This window comes from Pocillopora verrucosa, chromosome 8 (assembly GCF_036669915.1).
Source record: "Pocillopora verrucosa isolate sample1 chromosome 8, ASM3666991v2, whole genome shotgun sequence".
NCBI lineage: Eukaryota > Metazoa > Cnidaria > Anthozoa > Scleractinia > Pocilloporidae > Pocillopora > Pocillopora verrucosa.
In genome coordinates this window covers 1,348,073-1,368,694 of record NC_089319.1, presented here as the reverse complement: position 1 = coordinate 1,368,694, position 20,622 = coordinate 1,348,073, and the positions used below count along the sequence as shown (strand labels likewise).

The window sequence follows — 20,622 nt, the reverse complement described above, 5'->3', positions numbered from 1 at the left end:
GAATTATTCAGTTAATATCTTCCGATTGCTCACTCATAAGTCCAGTCAGAAACTGCGTTGGAAACCCTAAAATAATTCGTATCGCTTTTTATAGCCGACTTTAGGAATCTCCTGCTATACAAGGCTGTCACAGAAATAATTTGTTGTTCACTGTTTTCCATCACTTACATATCCATGCATCATACAGTTTTCGATTACCCTGCAAAGACCTTCAGTCAAGGCTTGTTTTCGTGTGCTGCGAAAAAAACGTCAAAGACGAGTAAAAACGATAAGTAAAGTTGGGGGATCCACGAACTTTCCTGTAAAATACATATATATTTTTTCGTTCTTTCTCAAATTTACCGTGATGTGAAATTTACCTCAGTTGATGTGAATTCATAATTCGGGTTTATCTAACAAACATGAAGAAAATACTGACAGCCAGATATCGATTTATTGAGTTTCACTAGAATTTACTAAATCTACATTATAGACCGACAATAAAGGGAAAGTGATTGCTCTATTTTGTAACTCATAGAAACAATTCTTGGGAACTTTTAGTTAATCCACCAGCAAAGGATGTTCTCAATATATTTCTATCTGTTATTAAGCAGAAACGTTCTTTCCAATTAAGGGAAAATTACAGTGCTTTACTCCACTTTAAGTGAAAGAGCACGAGAGCCTCCTGAAAGACATTCCAGATGTTAGCAGAAAAACAAAAATACAATAAGTAAATAAAGTTTTGCGTGAACTTGAATATGCCATCACCTGCAATCAGTGTCACGCGCAGCAAAATTTAGAAGGTCAACGGACAAAAAAATTGAAGAAGATGGGTCACACTGGCTGTATCATTAGTGAAAATCGATTTTGGTTTTGAGCTGATCAAGAAAAAAGGATTGACTGCATAATGAACCTTTACATTGTTAAATATGTATTCATTGAAATTAGATACACAAGAATATGAAGAGCTGACTTCACAACTGTTTCTCTACAAAATTATTACTTAGTCTCTATTACCCATACGTTATTATTTGACCAATGATCACTAACTTCCCCCCATGCCCGCTAATTAAAGTCTAAACAGTCCTAGCATTTGTATTTTTATTCTATAAGCGAAAGTAATTTGTGGCTAACATTTTCCTTACCCTGGAGATTATAAACTATTATCTTGCTTCACCCTAATATTTTATGCTTTTAACGCGCAATAATTTGTGTGAATAAAGACGTAGGATAACTTGTTGTTCGCTGTTTTCTATCACCTAAATATTCATGCATCATTCAACTGAGAACATACGCGCCATGGTTAATTCTCACCCATCCCTCCCCCCTCCCTCTCTCCCCTTCCCTCTTTCCCCCCTCCCCCCCGTCTGCATATGTCTGCGGGTCTTACCTCTAAGCCCTAAATCCTAAGCCCTAAACCTAAAAAACATTACGCTCTAAGAGTGAAACTCTGTGAGTGAACCTCTAGGAGCGACCCTCGGGGAGTGAACCTCTGGGAGTGTTCGGCGCTAAAAGCTATGTACATCATGCAGAAATTTCACTGAAATAGCTTGTCTATTAGTAATAAATGCTAGTGTTCTTTGGTATCTTATCTCCACATGTAGATGTTGAGAAGCCACTATGCTTTGATGTGCAACGAGTTCTTGCGTTGATCTCAGATTTTTTACAATCAGATAAGCAACTTTAACCATGGCTAAAAATTTTTAATACGTCTCACCCTCTAAATCCTTGTTTAAAACGCTTGAAATAAAGACTTGTTTGAGTCCACTGAACTTAAGAGATGAATACAAAACTGTATGAACCATAAAAAACATCTGATTAATTGCTCCGAAAAGAGCTGGAAAAAGAACAAAAATTACAGCTTTTGCTGTCAACAAATTTATAAGGTAAGTACAAATTAAAAACTCACCTATTCTAGCAAATGTTGTTTGTGAATTTTAATTCTAACCTCAAATGTAAACGGCTCTTGAACCACAAGTTGTGCTGTTTGTCTTACAGTAACACAGCTTAATAATAAAATCTAAATAAGGACCTAAAAAAGTTAAACTATTGAGTTGAAAAACAAACATCAATTAGCATTATCAAAACAGAATTACCACTTCACGCTAAGGAAAGTGCTTCCATGTATTTCAGTGGAGAAATGTTATGATCACTTCACCATCTCCAGCAGTATTATAACAACATTCATTTTGCTGATTTGTTCCGTTGTTGAAAGAACCTCCCCCTCCCCCACAGGAAATATCTTTATTCGCACCTCCACTTCCCCCAGAGTACCCTCCACCCCCCCCAGGCAAATCATTACCTGCACGATATCCACCCCCACCTCCGAACCCACCCCGATGTGCTCCCCCCTCTCCCCCACCCAGAAATCCTTTACCTCCCTTTCCCCCTCCACCAGATTTCTCTGAGTCTTCTCCATTACTGTAAAAGCCGCCGCCGCCACCACCTACAATCAAGAGATTTACAATTGACCTTAGCAACTTAACAGATCATGGCTTTTAGTAATTCTGAAAAAAATCCAAATTTGAGCGACCAGTACCACCTCTTTGTTCGAAATACTGATGGATGGCAGTAGAATACAAAAAAATATAATTCAATATTTATAAATAGGAAATTCTTCACCTACCAGAGTGCGGTTTATCAGTTTGTCCTCCATTTCCGTTACTTCCTCCTGACAGGAATGGCGAGTTATACCCTGCATTTCCTGTTGTGTTTATGGACGCATCACATCCTGAATGTTGTTCTGTCAATTTAGCAACTCCTCCTCCACCTCCGGCTATGATCAAAGGCTTGTTGTCTCCTCTTACTACAAATGTACCTCCTCCGCCTGAGCCAGTTTTTTTTTTATAATACGCTTTTTCCCCTCTTTGACCAACAAGTATACGAATGATCTCATCTTTGGTCAACATAAAGTTTCCAATCATCCGCGCCCCTCTCCCTCCATTGATGACACTGTCCTCACTGTACCCCCCTGAGGCTCCTATTGTTTCTATTCTGTATTCACCAGTTTGTGGCACAGTCCACAGTTGAATACCGCCGGACACTGTAACTTGTCCGTCATGATCCTGACCCGTGTAGTGACTGCCAACTGAGTCTGGACCCTCTGTTCCACTCTTACCAAGATTTGTAAAAACAGCTGTAAATCCTTCGTAAAAATCGAAGTTATGATACTTGTAAGAAATTGTTACAATTACTTTTGGCTTTGCCAATATTGCTTTTACTCAGGGCCGCGGTTGGAAAGAACGCTCATAAACAGCCATTCTTTAAAAAACTATTTGGACTAAAATGTCCGAATATGCTACCAAAAGCTGGCTTCATTAGAAGATATAAGAGTTAAAATACAGCCCAAACAGCTCCTGTGACCGCAAGAATACCAAGGTTTCCAATTTCTTCAGGTTACGTTATTGAATCAGTCCCTTACGACCCACTGAAATCTAAATGTCAGAGTCAGAGGTGACAGAGGTGAGAAACTTATTAGTACATCATGTTTCTTTAGTAAAACACATGCAAGAATTTCAGCATGTGCATTGGCCGAGAGCACGTGAATTTATCCCACACAATGTAGAAAGTTAAAATCAGTAAGTCGCGTAAGCACAACAAACAAAATGGCTGACAAGTGAGGAGAAAGTAACAATGTTTTAATTCAGAGTTTTAGGGCGAATGCTAAAAATAAAAGCATCCAACGAAGGAGAATCAACTGATCAAAAGTCTGGCTTCCAGAAACGGCCATGAAAGTATACAGCGATCCCCCTGAATAAAATTATCAAGGAGTTAAACCAGCGCAACATATGCGTGCGTACAGGCTCGTACAATTTGATTGGCCTTTCAAAATATACTCGTGCTGATTTACCCCAAATTTCACTCGAAATCATGTGATTAGCTATACTAATAAAAGTATAAGATTCCTTACCCTCATCACAATCATGGCCTTTAAATCTAGATCCATCAACGCACAAACACTGATAGTTTCTGTCTGTAAACCCAGCTTGGCATGTTGCGTTATTTTTGCAAGGATTTTTCTTACAAGCATTCTTAGGATGGAAAGGAATAGAGAAATTTAAAATGATGTTTTGGCAGGCTAAAAAATCCTTCCCGTGTGTTTGTCGTCCGCACTTGCAATAGTGTGCGTATGTCTCATGTATGCAGTTCCATTTTTTGGGCTAGGTTTTGGAGGTTTCTTGATTCCACCCGTCCACCTTCATGGTCCTTGAGTGTACTCTTAATTTGTTTTTCGCGAGCGCTTTTGTTGCGCTCTTTCTACGCAAGGTTGTTGGTGATATACGTGGATGTTCGCGTTACAGTTATTCCCGTTGTGAGAGGGTTATTTGAATTAGTAGGAGAGGTGGGGATATCCCTTGATTTCACATCAGAGCTTTCCCGGATAAAGAGTATTACTTTTCCCTCATAGAATTGATCCTCACCTCTGCTCCGCGGTAAATGTAACTTTCGTTTTTCACCAGGTCTTCATCATGTTCAATAGTCGCGTTATTCAGATCACACTCATGTTTTCCAGACAACTGTTTTATCTCACAGAAGTTATAACTGACGCAGTTAGGTTCCAGGTAGCACTGGAACATGCAGAGATCCTCGTTAACAACTTCAATAGTTCGAAGCGTGTGATTCTCCAACCGGAAGCCAGGTTTAGGAAAAGTAGTAAACAATAAACTGCGGCAGTTACCTGGAAGTTGGAAAGTTGCTATGCATTATTGAGACCTCTCTTAAACTCGAACTGTAAAGCACTATTTCTTCTAAATTATTGCTTTGGCTTTTGACTTTGCGATTATTCTATCGACATCAGTCGAATGTTTATAATGTATCATCTGACCGATCGATGCAGTTTTTATCTCCCTCTTGATGATCTCAGCTATTTTGATCGATTGCCCAAGCCACCGCTGAAAATTAATGAGACCGTGTTACAAAAATGCTAGCGGTTAAACGCCAAACATAACAACATGGCGGCTGCAGCTGATGCAGGTACGAAACAGGGAAGTCATTCATGGACAGAAACAGAGCTGAAGTACTTTGCCTTCGTCCTGGCAGACGAAGAAAACGACTTTGGTTACAAACTGGACACACGCGTTGACGAAGACTGCAAACAAAACTGTTTTCGAGGAGATAAAGAAGGTTCTTGAGGAACGTATGTCGATCGAAGAATTCAAAGAAGAAAACATTTCTTCGTTCATTTTATATTGGCAACTTAAAAACTCTTCTTCAGCTTTTCTTTTACAGGAAAACAATTTTACAAGTTCCAGCAGGGCCGCCATCTTGAATTTTGCCGCTAAAAAAGTCGTCTCTTGTTGCTCGTCATGTTGTTCGTCCCGTCTTTACACCAGACGAATAACTTGAGAGACGCGTTATCCGACTGGACGGGTAACACGTCCTCGAGTATAAAAACGGCCACTGTCTTCACTGTTTTTCTTCTCACATTTAGAAAACCTAGAACAGAATCGATACAAAGTGGATATCTACGAAGCTGATGTGAGGTTTCCTTGCAAAATGATCATCAATATAAACACCTAAGAATTTTGTTTCATTTACTTGTTTCCATGTCTGATTTCCAAAGGATAGGAAAAAAGATTTACCAAGTCTCTTCTGCCTCAATTTAAAAATAATGTAACTTGTTTTCTTAAAATTTACCGAAAGCTTATTGCATTTCATCCAAATGTCAAGATTTCACACTTCATCATTGAGAACGGACTCTAAATAATCGGGATCTGAGTGAGAATAAAAGATACTGGTGTCATCATCAAAAAGCAGAGGCTGTGTTAATTTAAATGCATAAGGAAGATCATATATAATGTATATAACAAAGGACCTGAAATAGAGCCTTGGGGGACACCGCACGTACTAATTTGATTGGATGAACAATAAGTCAATGAGTCTGTATTAAGGGTTTTTTTCGGCTACGTAAATTTGTCCGAAATATTATTTTCGAAAATCTCAAAACTGAAACCGTTTTAATGATTGTTTTCTAACTTCTAAGAGCGTGGGAAGATGATTATCTTCGCGGAAAGCTTAAGTATTCAAGAATTTTTTTAACGCCGCACAGTGCTCTGCAATATTTAATTATAAAAGCCGTTCGGCTCGAAATATGATCCATTACTCGAATTTCTAATAATGTTATGAAAGAAAAGGAAATATTGCAGTGTTCTCCTTTTCAGGCGGTAACCGGTAACATTTACCGCCAGTAGTACCTCCAATTACCATTTAAAATTGCTTGGAATTCTTGAAATTCAACAGGTAAAAGGATTGCTTTACCGGTTTGAAAATTTATTTTACCTGTCTTGCTTAAAATAAGGGAGAACGCTGATACTGCCCCGCTTGTTTGTAGTAAATTTACCATTTCAAAAAGCTTCTAAGTAGTCGCAAACAACTTTCCTTTGGATGCCTCTTCAAGTTTCCGCTCCATAATAAATTCAACCAGCCGAAAGAGAGAAACGGTAGTGGTCAGATCGTTTAAGTACATGTGGGGAATATCCATGATCGCACACTCGCGCTGGATCGTACACTATAAAGGCTGAAAGTATATTTTTGAACCTAAAATATCCTAAGGAGCTCAATCTTTGACTCGATCATTGCCATCAGTCTTCGTTACGATCACACAAAACTGCGTAAAGTTTGTTTAGCAGATTTTTCTGTCGAAATCACCTGTTTTGGTTGGGTGAAGTGAAATTGTTTCGCAGGTTAATTTTAAACTTTCTTTCTGCGGTGGATCGATAATAACTTAATCCTTTCTTCTGCCCGCTCACTGAAGTACATGAACCCCTCGACTTACGTTTTATGAAAAATGGAACCAGCCTTTATATCAATTTTGAAGCCAAACAGCCAAACAGGTCTGCCAGTGGTCATTTTATCCATCGTGTAGGATCAAAAAGTCGAAAATTAAATGCGGTTCACGGACATCATTGTAGAGACAGTGACTGTTTATTCAAAATAAACCTTCCCTTTTGGCTCAGCCCAGAAACCATGTTCCCGAGCGCTTTTCATTTAACTAATTTATTTTTGTTTTCTCGTTACCATATTTCCACCCATGGCGTAGCTCCACTTTCTGCATATAAATCCACACACAACCCACAATTTCTCTAATCGCTCTGACGAAGGGTTAACGCTCGAAACGTCAGCTTTTTTACCCTTTACGGTGGCTAATTTACGTTTTCAACCCAGTTGTTAACACTAAATTACCTGCTATACTCTCCCACCGACGCAGCACCACAGTTTCTTTAGAAACTTACCTCTTTATCCCTAAAATTTTATTTGTTTCAATTTTGTAGTTTTCAAAAAGTATTGCAACACAAAATGAAAACTTTCTTTGAAATATTTGGTTGTCTTATGCCACTCCGGGTATATAGATGAATAAAATTGTTCTTGTGAATATTTCAAGGCTTAGTTATGTAGATAAAGGTAATAAAAACATTATATGATGATTAAGATAACTTTGAAATAGTTCTTAGACAACATGTACAAATAATACCCCATTCACAACATCAAACGGGTTGAATCAAAATAGAGATGTGAATAACTGAATTTTCCATAGGTTTCAAAAAATCACTCATTTTTATTTTAATTCTGCTAAATTTGAAGCTGAAAAACATCGGTTAAGCAGCTGCTAAGAAGACAATTTTCAACCATGTTTAACTAAACAGCCTTAAAACATGTTTAAGCATTGGTGTGAATTGGGTATAGCAAAATCTTACCTCGTCCTTCTGGTATTAGGGAAGCCAAAACGGTGAGAACGAAACAGTAGAATACAGACAGCATGTCCTTAGAAATAACGCTCGTTATAATTCCAGCGAACAGCTATTAGTTAGTTTTTCCTCCTTAAGGGAAACATTAGGCGAAAGGAGACACCTGCATTTTAATTTGTTCAAATACATCACCTCCTTTGTCTGATTATGAGGTTCTCAGTGGTTGTCATAACTGAATTAGTTTCCTTGGGAACCAGTTGATTGGTGACACTCAATGTCAATGTCAATGGCCTAAAATTTGAATAAATAGAGGAGGATGTCCCTCCTGGGTTTTTTTTGTTGTTTTTTTTGTGTGGCTTCATTATGTCCGTATGAGTTCAAATTATGAGGCAGTCAATAATAATCTTTACCAACTGTTTACAAGCGTTCCTCGTTCGCCCACACTTGAGCGTAAAATAAAGACGACCGTTTTACCAAATCAGGTCGATGTTCCGAACTTTTAGGGTTGGATATAACGGAGAATTTGTTTCTTATTCTCATATTTATTTTTCATTCTTTGTAATCAAGTGTCATTCGTACATACATGACTTGCGCCCTCCTCCCCCCTTCCCCCGTTCACCAGACTGTTAACCTCAGCGCCCTTTTAATTTCAGTTTTTTAATAAAAGAAGAGCTAACACTTAGTATTAACAGACCAAAGAAGCTGTCAAACAAATTTAAACTCTCAGAAAAAAAATTGAATTTCAGTTTTGTCGGATGACAAGTCCCGTGCAGGCCTCACTTCACGTCTTCTTTCAGACCTTTTCAATGCAAATGTAAATATTTTATTGCGAAACACTTATCACTTCCCATCTGCTAGGAATTGTCTCCATAACAAATAACTAGTTTCGGCTGTACTCAAATTGTGCAAGCGAATAAGAGGTTACGTGTCTGAATTTATACGAATTTTTGTTACGTCAGTAGTCCGTGAGGCACCGACATAGCAAAAATTATAGCTAAAAATAATGTATCTGTTTTCTGGGTGAGCTGAATTAGCGCGAACACTGCCGATTAGCGGTAACGTGGGTGCGAGTGATGTAGCAGTGACTAAAAGATACAAATTCTGATTTGTATCTTTGACAATGTTAGTCAGCAGTTTAACTTGAGAACCTCAGAAGGTGACAATTCCAAACGAACATAAAGCAGGACTTTTTTCATTATCAGAAATTGCTGCTTGAATCTTACAACTGATAGCTTGTAATTGTAACATTGGCGTTGTTCCATTTATTTTCTCTAAGACTGTTCACCTATCAAATCGAATACACTGTTAATAGTGATTAAAATATTCAGAGTACTGCAATACCCTGGTGGTTTCTTCTGAACTCAACTCAACCGGGTGGATGACAGAAATTAAACAAAGAGACCACGGCACCAGCAAGACTTGATCGAGTTTGTATGGGAAATAAAACGTAACATTTGAACTTTGATGAACAATTCGCCTCACGAATTTATGAAAGCCTCTTCACAGTGTTCCAAAAACAATTATCGAAAATCATTCTAAACTGTATTAACGGCCAGTTTTTAAACCTAATCGCGGTGGTAAAAGCCAAACATGATTAAGCAGCGCTTAAGTTCGATAAGGTGAACTCTAGTTCCCCCAGAAAGCGAAAGGGGAAACGGAAATATTATTCGCTTGCACGGTATCAGTCATCAGATCAGCGTATCATAATGTTTATCATTCGAAGTGAAAAATCGTGCTGGGAAAGAAATAGTTTTTAAGATGAGGGATCCGCGAGCTTTACTGTCAGATACATGGATATTTTTTCGTTCTTTTACAAATTAACCTTACTTTCAGTTGATATGACTTTCTAATTTACGTTTAACTAACAAACATGAAGAAAATACTGACAGCCAGATATAAATTTATTGAGTTTCACTAGAATTAACTAAATCTGCACTATAGACCGACAATATAAGGAAAGTGATTGCTCCATTCTGTAACTCATAGAAACAATTCTTGGGAACTTTTAGCCAATCCATTAGCAAAGAATGTTCTCAATATATTTCTAACTGTTATTAAGCAGAATCGTTCTTTCCAACTAAGTGAAAACTACAACGCTTTACTCCACCTTGAGTGAAAAAAACACGAGAGCCTCCTGAACTGACCTTCCAGATGTTAGCAGAAAAACAAAAATATAACAAGTAGATTAGGTTTTGCGTTAACTTGAATGTGCCATCACCTACAATCAGTGTCATTCGCAGCAAAATATCGAAGGTCAACGGGAAAAAATTAAGGAAGCAGGGTGACACTGGCTGTATCATTAGTGAAAATCGATTTTGCTTTTAAGCTGATCAAGAAAAAAAGATTGACTGCATAATGGACCTTTACATTGTTAAATCTGTATTAATCGAAATTAGATACACAACAATATGAAGAGCTGAGTTCACAACTGTTTCTCTACATTATTATTTTTCAGTTATTATTTGACTAATCATCACTAGCTTCCCCCCATGCCCGCTATTTGATGTCTAAACAGTCCTGGCATTTGTATCTTCTCTATTCTATAAGCGAAAGTAATTTGTAGCTAACATTTTCCTCACCCAGGTGATTATAAACTATTATCTTGCCTCGCCCTAATATTGTATGCTTTTAACGTGCAAGAATTTGTGTGAATAAAGAAGTGGGATCATTTGTTGTTCACTGTTCTCTATCACCTTAATATTCATGCATCATACAAATGAGAACGTATGCGCCATGTTTAGTATTCCTCCATCCCTCCCCCATCCCTCCCCCATCCCTTTCCCGTCCCTTCCTCCCGGGGGAGAAAGTAAGGTCAGTAAAAATTAATAAACTCACCCATTCTAGCAAATATTGTTTGTGAATTTTAATTCTATCCTCAAATGTAAACGCCTCTAAAACCATAAGTTGCGCTGTTTGTCTTACAGTAACACAGCTTAATAACAAAATCTAAATAATGACCCAAAAAAATTAAGAGTAATTGAGTTTAAAAACAAACATCAATTAGCGCTTCAAAACAGAATTACCACTACACGCTAAGGAAAGTGCTGCCATGCATTTCAATGGAGAAATGTAATGATCACTTTACCATGTCCAGCAGTATTATAACAACATTCATTTTGCTGATTTGTTCCGTTGTTGAAAGAACCTCCCCCTCCCCCACAGGAAATATCTTTATGCGCACCTCCACTTCCTCCGGAGTACCCTCCACCCCCCCCCAGGCAAATCATTACCTGCACGATATCCACCCCCACCTCCGAACCCACCCCGATGTGCTCCCCCCTCTCCCCCGCCCAGAAATCCTTTACCTCCCTTTCCGCCTGCACCAGAAGTCTCTGAGTCCTCTCCATTACTGTAAAAGCCACCGCCAGCACCACCTAAAATCAAAAGATTTACTGTTGACCTTAGCAACTTAACAGATCATGACTTTTAGTAATTCTGAAAAAAAATCCAAATTTGAGCGACCAGTTCCACCTCTTTGTTCGAAATACTGATGGATGACAGTAGAATGCAAAAAAAGTAATTCAGTATCCATAGGTGGGAAATTCTTCACCTACCAGAGGGCGGTTTATCAGTTTGTCCTCCTTCTCCGTTACTTCCTCCAGACAGGGATGGCGAGTTATACCCTGCATTTCCTGTTGTGTTTATGGACGCATCACATCCCGAATGTTGTTCTGTCATTTTTGAAACTCCTCCTCCACCTCCGGCTATAAAAGAGGCTTTTTGTCTCCTCTTACTACAAATGTACCTCCTCCGCCTGAGCCAGTTTTTTTGCTATAATTCCGTCTTTCCCCTCTTTGACCAACAAGTATACGAATGATTTCATCTTTGGTCAACATGAAGTTTCCAATCATCCGCGCCCCTCTTCCTCCGTTGATGACACTGTCCTCACTGTACCCCCCTGAGGCTCCTATTGTTTCTATTCTGTATTCACCAGTTTGTGGCACAGTCCACAGTTGAATACCGCCGGACACTGTAACTTGTCCGTCATGATCCTGACCCGTGTAGTGACTGCCAACTGAGTCTGGACCCTCTGTTCCACTCTTACCAAGATTTGTAAAAACAGCTGTAAATCCTTCGTAAAACACATGCAGTAAGAATAAAAAGTTATGATACTAGTAAGAAATTGTTAGTTACTTTGGGCTTTGCCAACACTGTAAAAACCCGCTTAAAAGAAAACGTGTTTTGCGGGTTCAGGCTGATTTTGTTCTTATATATCGGGTGTTTCTACAAAACCAGCTTGAAAATGTTCTTAAGGTTGCTTAAAATTGTTTCTAAAAATTAAATACCGCATAGACTACCAACAGATGAAATCAATGTGCAAGCACAACATTTTAATTAATTCATAGATGGAAGTAACCTTAACTGCATTAATCAAGGCAATAATATTATATTAGGGGAGGGGAAGCAGTTCTGGTAATAAACAACTCGAAACTCAGCAAAAATCAAGCAAATTCAAAATGCACCAGTCCCCCCTCCCTCCCCCTTCCCTCCTTCCATGTAACTATTGACTGGTCCCCAATCCTACAAGCAAACTGAGAGAGCAAAATTTCAGCATCCAGTTTCTTAAATTTCCAGTCCAATTATCAGATCCATTAAAATCTGATATCTTTCAACACCTTGGGGGTTTGAGCCATTTTCTCAAACACTTTCTTGAGAAAAGGTCTCATCATTACTTAACTCACTCCACGCTCCCCCAGTCCATTGGGTTATTAAGATCCTTTGCTGAAAGTCTATCCTGCCATTTATCGAGATTGTTCTCCTCTTCCAGCCATGTTTCCATTGTTGCACCAATTTTACCTTTCATCAACCGACCACGTCCTGCATCAATGGGTTGGATTTTGTCGGTGTGGTTTTCAGGCAGCATGTAAACTGTAGTGTTGATCTGATTTCATGTTTTCATGTTGATTTTTTTGGAAGCCGACATTGTCTGCAAATAGAATTTTTTTCTTCTTTGTCATTCCCAATTCCTGGAATAAGTGTACCCTGGACCCACTGTAAGTTAATTTCTTCATCCATCCAAGCATTTTGCTGGAAATACACATCAACCTTCTTGTCCTACTTTTCTTTCTGCTCAGTTGCCACAGGCCCTTTTCCTCTGAAGATAAGAGCTGGCTTCACGTTTTGTTCCCCATCAGCCCCAATACAAAGTTGTAGAGTAGCCTGTCGTTTATCTAAACCAGAAGATGGTTGTGACACGCACACTTCCTTAGCACCCAATGTGTCGCAGGTTTTATCTTGCTCATTGACAAATGGGACAGGAACCTACCTGGTCGATATTATATGTATTTTTAGGTATCCATCTTCCATACTTTGGGTCAACTGTATAGGACTTGTTGCTTCTCCTTTGTGTTTTCAAGGCTTTCCTCAAATCCCTGTGGAATTTCTGGATCGTATCCCGGCCATCATCTGTCCAGAATTTTTTCTTGTTGGTCCTTCTCCTCAGTACTATGGTGTGTCTTTTCTTGAATCTTTGGAACCACTTGCTGCTTTCTTTAAATTTTGCAGCTTCTTCTTGCGCCATAGAATGCTTCGATTTTAGATTTAATCTTTTTTTAACCAAAGTTTGGACACTTTGCTTCCTGCTGCTGTCCGTTGTTTAAACTCGGCAAGTAAAAGATTGGAAGCCAGAGGATATTTATCAGTGCGTTGGGATCTGTTCCCAGCGATCCTTCTCCTTTGTCTCTTCTTCGTCATGGTCAGAGTCAAATCTGCAAGAATTTTGCTTCTGTTTTTCCCACTCAAACACCAGCGATCTCTTGACTCCTTGTTGCTTTGCAACTGTTTTGTATTTATTAGTTGACGATTTCAGTGAATCCAAAAGATATGGTGTTTTCTTTATGAAATCGACAGTGTAGGACTTTCGCTTGTTACTTCCCCTTCGATTATTGCTACGCCTTTGAGTTGGACCTTGGGCAACACCGGCCGATTCACGAGGCACATCCTCAAGCTGTTGACTCTCAGCCATTCTCTGCATGTTTGTTTCACCTGAGTGGTTGTTGATGTTTACAAAAATAGTCAATGTATCTCTAGATGCTGAGCTGATGCTGTTCGAGTTCTGTGTGGCAGAGGCCGGGTGCTTGAATTGTACGCAGCTGTCCAGATTTTGTTGAACTTTGAACGATCTGTCGCAGTGTTTGCATTTAACTTTGGCGCTGCTCAGTTTAACTGTCTTTTCCAATGTCGACGTAATGACGTACACTCTGCCATCCTTCAACTCTACCGATTTTCGTAAACCAAAATCGAATAAAGTAGGATTCATCCTCCACAATTCATCAAAATTGAGGAACACAAAAGTCAATGCAGTAATGTATCCCATAACACCTTGTGCGTCTATTGTCCTAGAGACAATAACTGTTTGGCTGTGCAGCGGTTTTCTTGAAAATGACCTAAAAGACATTTCGAGTGAGGGAAAGTAAAGTTTCAATCTTGAATATCTCTTGAGTAAAGTCAACTTTCTGCACAGATCAAACCATAAAATGGCAGATGGATGCGAATTCTATGTTCAGGCAAGCGAACGTGGGTACCATGCTTATTTTGTAGATGCAACGGTGTATATTGAGGAAGTTATGGACTGCGAGCAGGTAGACTGTTTCTTTAAACAGTCTTTCTTTGATTGATTTGGAACCTGCCTTTAGTTGTCACAAAACCCTCCTTAGTCGTCGCCAAACACTCCTAAGTTGTCGTTCCACTCTTCTTAGTCGTCGCCAGACTCTCATTATTTGTCAGCAAACCCTCCTTAATTGTCGCCAAACTCTGCTCAGTTGTTACCGAACCCTTCTTACCTGTCGCCAAACTCTTATTCGTCGCCAAACCCTCCTTAGTTGTCGCAATTAGTTGTCTCATTTCCTAGTTATCGCCAAATCCCTTCCTACCTTTCGCCAAACTCTCCTCAGTCATTGCCAAACCCTCCTTAGTTGTCGCAATCAGTTGTCACAAAACACTCCTTAGTGGTGGCAAACCACTTCTTAGATGTCATAAAACACTCTTAGTTAATGCCACTTCTTAATAGTCGCAAAACATTTCTTAGTTGTCACAAAACACTTCTTAGTTGTCACAAAACACTTCTTAGTAGTCACAAAACATTTCTTAGTTGTCGCTAAACATTTCTTAGTTGTCGCTAAACATTTCTTAGTTGTCGCTAAACACTTCTTAGTTGTCACAAATCACTTCTTAGTTGTCGCAAAACACTTCTTAGTTGTCACAAAACACTTCTTAGTTGTCACAAAACACTTCTTAGTTGTCACAAAACACTTCTTAGTTGTCGGAAAACACTTCTTAGTAGTCACAAAACACTTCTTAGTTGTCGCAAAACACTTCTTAGTTGTCGCAAAACACTTCTTAGTTGTCGCAAAACACTTCTTAGTTGTCACAAAACACTTCTTAGTTGCCACAAAACACTTCTTAGTTGTCACAAAACATTTCTTAGTTGTCACAAAACACTTCTTAGTTGTCACAAAACACTTCTTAGTTGTCGCAAAACACTTCTTAGTTGTCACAAAACACTTCTTAGTTGTCGCAAAACACTTCTTAGTTGCCACAAAACATTTCTTAGTAGTCACAAAACACTTCTTAGTTGTCGCAAAACATTTTTTAGTAGTCACAAAACATTTCTTAGTTGTTGCAAAACATTTCTTAGTTGTTGCTAAATACTTCTTAGTTGTCGCGAAACATTTCATAGTTGTTGCCAAACTCATTACACTCCCCCTTTTCCCTCCCATCCCCCAACAAAATAAATGTATATTATTTCGATAAGTCATTCGACTGCTCTCTCAGTAAGCCGAAAACATAAGCTATCAAGATATTCGCATGAACATCGCCTAAATTAATGGCAATGTACCTGAACACGAGCGTCCATCGCCAAGGTATCCCTCCTTACATGTTCAGTAATGGGAACCCACCCCGATTAATTTAGCAGAAAAATAGTCTTGCATGACGTGCAGAAGAAGATTCAATTGTCTCTGAACAAATTATACAATTGCTTTATAACTAAAATATTGAAGTAAGAATCTTGATCAAAGTTTTATCAAAGTGTATTTTGGTTTAGGCGTGTCCCTATGTGTGTATTTTTGCCCTATTTGGCTTTTTTATGAAAAAAATTGAATATATAAATCCGAAACTATGCAATGGTATGGTTTCAGGACTGTAGTAATTACTAATATCTTAGAGAAACAGGGACGCAATTGAAAGAATCTACAGTTCAAACAGAAAGTGAAACTAACAGTGACGTAATGATGATTTACCTTCCAAATTCATATCACAGTAAACCAAAACTGCCTTCCCTGTGCCAGATGGATCCAGCCAGTATTTGTTGCTTGCAGTGTTTTTTCCTTCGCTTGCTTTTATTTCTCGGCATGAACGTGCTGGTAACTCCGGTATCGAACCCAAGGGAGCTGACATGGGTAGTAAAGATATTGAAAATAAAGTATATGTAAGTGCACAAGTCGAAAGCCGAGATTGAAAAACACAAGAGAATTAGAATAAGGATCTAATTCCATTCTCGTCTAATTCCATTCACTCAATTCTCGCCTTTGAATGTGTTAAATTAAACGCTCTGTCAAGCACCCTTCTCTTGGGAAGTGGGCCCCCTTACTTTTAAATCCTTCCTTTAGAGCCACCAGCTTTTTTATCTTCTTACCCTAAGCTTTTTGTATCATTTTAAAGAATAAATACATAAATAATTTGTTGTCACCATTTCACACATGCATCACACAAGCTGTTCTGTAAGAAGTTAACTAAAAGTTAAACTGAATAAAGGGGGTAAGTTTCTAAAGGAACTGTGGTGCTGCATCGGTGGGAGAGTATAACAAGGTAATTTGGTGCTATCAACTGACTTGATAACGTAAGTTGACCACTGTTCAGAGTTTCAAAACAGATGTTTCGAGCGTTAGCCCTTCGTCAGAGGGAATGGAGGAATTGTGGGTTGTGTGTCTGTCGGAAGAACTTGGAGCTACGCTTTTGGTGGGAAACTACAAAGCAACTACAAAGAAAAGGGATAGAACTAATATCGTTCATTAATAGAATTGAGAAATGGTAGAAAAATCAATACCGATGAGCGTGGGAGATCACAAAACGTGGACTGTGAGCAAAGTCGAGCGTATGACCAAAATATTGGTAATTATCATCCAACATTATTGGCTGAATAGTTACCTCTTCCGTTCAAACGGCGAATATAAAACCACGCTGGATCCGAGCGGAAATTCTCGGGTCTTGCGTCCTTTGTGCGGTTGTTTAATTCACAGATCTGTTCTTTTCTGTTGAAATTATAGCTCTGGCAGGTGATTTCCCTTTCACATGAGATATCACAGATATGAGGAGCTGCTACTGACATTCTCTTGAAAACAAAATCTTTGAGAGTCATGCCACGAATGTTAATTTCTATCCTGCATTGATCCTCAGCGGTTATAAGGTTGGTGACCGAAACACAGGCAAGAAAATATCGAAATATCCACAACATTTTTCCTGAAAAACGAAATTCATAGACATCAGTGAGTAAACTTTTTTCTCAAGGCTGACCAAGAACACTGGATAATTAGAACAACAGGACCTCCAACCACCCCACTATTCTGTTATTCTCTTTTTCAAAGACTTATCGCAAGATACAAACATTAGCCTTCAAAATAAATTATTGAGAAAATGACTGGAGGAGAAAATGCTTCCATTTTACGGGTGGTTCTGGAAATGGGGTGCAGGGAAAATGAGAGCTGAAAGTAATGTAATAGGACTTGAAAGTTTTGGGAAATTATGAGCTTTTCAAGGTCTGGACAATTTTGAATGAATGAGCGGACGAGTAATTGATCGAGTAGAGATACCGCCGACAATTCATTTTTCCCGGTGCAGAGGCGGTCATTCGTCTAATTTGTTTCGGCTTCGGTGTAATATCTTCATGACTACACAATCGTACTGGATCGTACACTATAAAGGCTGAAAGTATACTTTTGAACCTAAAATATCCTAAGGAACTCAATGACTCGATCATTGCCATCAGTCTCCGTTACGATTACATGAGACTGAGTAAAATTTGTTTAACAAATTTTTCTGTTGAAATCACCTGTTTTGGCTGGGTGAAGTGAAATTGTTCCGCAGGCTAATTCTAAACTTTCTTTCTGCGGTGGATCGGTAATAACTCATTCCTTTCATCTGCCCACTCATTCAAGTACATGAACCCCTCGATTTACGTTTAATGAAAAACGGAACCAGCCTTTACATCAACTTTGAAGCCAAACTGTACCAAACAGCCAAACAGCGCGAAAATTAAGACGCTCATTTTTTTCAAGGTCTGCCAGTAGTCATTTTATCCATGGTGTACCATCAAAAAGTCAAAAATTAAACGTGGTTCACGGACATCATTGTAGAGACAGTGACTGTTTATTCAAAGTAAACCTTCCCTTTTGGCTCAGCCCAGAAACCATGTTCCCTAAAATTTTTACATATTTGAATTTTGTCATTTTCAAAAAAATATTGCAAAATAAAATAAAAACCTCCTTTGAAATATGTGGTTGTCTCATGCCACTCCAGGTATGTAGATGAATGAAATAATTATTGTATTAAGTACTAATAGGAGATGCTTATGTGAATATTTCAAGGCTTAGTTATGTGGATAAAGATAATAAAAAAGTTATATAATGAAAACTTTGAAATAGTTTATATTTAAGTTCACACGGCAACCAGGTGGACAATCAGACATAGTTTGAAGCTACACTGGTTTGCAGATTTAATGAATGTAACCGAAGAAGTTACAATTCATAGACCCAACGTTTCGACACTCCTGTCTAGTGCCTTCATCAGGGGTGATCTAAACGCTGCAACAAGAGGTCCTTTTATATGATCACTAATTAGCGGCCTTTTTTCTGACGAGGTGTAAATAGGCGTCAGGAAGCAGACCGCCATCGTCACGATTTAAAGGAGCGTGGGCGGAGTTAATGTGCCAAGCCTCCAAACAAAGGCGCTGGTGGTAACGCCGATTAGTAGTGATAATTTTAGAATTATCCCACCCAATTGTATGGTTGGTTAGGCAAGTATGCTCCGATAAAGCTGAATTTTCCTTTTTGCAAAGAAAAACCGCTTTTTGGTGCTCTTTTAACCGTGTACCAAACTGGCGTTTGGTCTGTCCGATGTATTCGTTATCACAGTCATTGCAAGGAATAGAATAAATAAATAATGAACCCATCAAGAGAATTTTGAATAGCCACAACGTTAAAGTTGCTCAAAAACCTTTTCAGACTTTGGGGCATATTTTCGCCAAACCTAAGGATCCTGTCACGAAAGAACAACGAACCGACGCCATTTATTCTATGATAACGAATACATCGGACAGACCAAACGCCAGTTTGGTACACGGTTAAAAGAGCACCAAAAAGCGGTTTTTCTTTGCAAAAAGGAAAATTCAGCTTTATCGGAGCATACTTGCCTAACCAACCATACAATTGGGTGGGATAATTCTAAAATTATCACTACTAATCGGCGTTACCACCAGCGCCTTTGTTTGGAGGCTTGGCACATTAACTCCGCCCACGCTCCTTTAAATCGTGACGATGGCGGTCTGCTTCCTGACGCCTATTTACACCTCGTCAGAAAAAAGGCCGCTAATTAGTGATCATATAAAAGGACCTCTTGTTGCAGCGTTTAGATCACCCCTGATGAAGGCACTAGACAGGAGTGTCGAAACGTTGGGTCTATGAATTGTAACTTCTTCGGTTACATTCATTAAATCTGCAAACCAGTGTAGCTTCAAACTATGTCTGTTTGAAATAGTTCTTAGACAACATGTACAGAGATGTGAATAACTGAATTTTCCATAGGTTTCAAGAAAACACTAGTTTATATTTTCATTCTGCTAAATTTGAAGTCGAAAAAAATTGGTTTTAGGAGCTGCTAAGAAGACAATTTTCAACCATATTTAAGTAAACAGCCTTAAAACATGTTTAAGCATTGGTGTGAATTGGGTATCGGAAAATCTTACCTTGTTCTTCTGGTCTTAGGGAAGCTAAAACGGTGAGAACGAAGCAGTAGAAAACAGACAGCATGTCCTCAGAAAGAAACGCGCGTTATAATTCTAGCGAATAGCTTGAGTGAGTTTTCCTACTTAAGATAAACATTTAGCGAAATAAGACAGCTGCAGTTTAATTTTTGTTAAAATACGTCACCTCCTTTGTCTGATTATGAGGTTGTCAGTGATTATACTTAATGCATGTCAATGGGCTATAATTTGAATAAAAAAAGAGGAAGATGTCCTTCATGTGCTGTTTTATTGTGGCTTAATTATGTCCGTATGAGTGCGACGTATGAGGCAGTCAACAATACTCTTTACAAACTGTTTACACGCGATCCTCGTTCACCCACGCTTGAGCGTCAAATAAAGACGACCGTTTTACCAAAACAAGTTGATGTTCCGAAATTTTTGGGTTGGCTCTGATGGAGTATTTGTTTTTTATTCTCATATTTATTTCTCATTCTTTGATTGTGAGGTGAAGCGTTTCAATTTCCGTTTTTTAATAAAGGAAAAGTGAATGGTGGGGGGGGGGGGTGTGTGGAAGGTGATTCGCAAGGTAACACTTACTATCAACAGACCAAAGAAACTGTCAAACAAATTTAACTTCTTTTTGCTAGAAACAGTCTCCATAACAACTGACTCGTTTCAGCTGTACTCAAATTGTGTACGCGAATAAGAGGTAACGTGTCTGAATATCAAACGAATTCTTGTTATGTCAATAGTCCATGAGGCACCGACTTAGAGCGAAAATTATAGCTAAAAATATTGTATTTGTTTTCTGGATAAGCTGAACTAGCACCATCAGTGCCGATTAGCGGTAACATGGGTGCAAGTGATGTAGCACTGAGCTAAGGATACAAATTTTAATTTTGATCCTAAAATATACAAATTTTGTTTTGTTTTAATTTAAAGATTTCAATTTTAATTTTAAGATACAAATTTTAATTTGTATCTTTGACAATGTTAGTC

General features: G+C 38.6%; 1 protein-coding gene and 1 pseudogene across 1 annotated transcript; both read right to left on the bottom strand.

The window, feature by feature from the left end:
- Positions 1 to 1,682: 1,682 nt before the first annotated feature.
- LOC131787946 (uncharacterized) lies at positions 1,683 to 19,757 on the bottom strand. Its single transcript, XM_066170777.1, has 10 exons — positions 19,624 to 19,757; positions 16,812 to 17,123; positions 15,905 to 16,054; positions 11,219 to 11,736; positions 10,970 to 11,038; positions 4,401 to 4,657; positions 3,890 to 4,010; positions 2,606 to 3,124; positions 2,282 to 2,425; positions 1,683 to 1,816 (listed from the first exon to the last, which is right to left on the bottom strand). Exons 4-10 carry the CDS (start codon positions 11,340 to 11,342, stop codon positions 1,683 to 1,685), a joined length of 1,368 nt encoding a protein of 455 aa, XP_066026874.1. The 5' UTR covers positions 11,343 to 11,736; positions 15,905 to 16,054; positions 16,812 to 17,123; positions 19,624 to 19,757.
- On the bottom strand, positions 11,369 to 13,923 carry LOC136282836 (jerky protein homolog-like; annotated as a pseudogene).
- Positions 19,758 to 20,622: the final 865 nt, after the last annotated feature.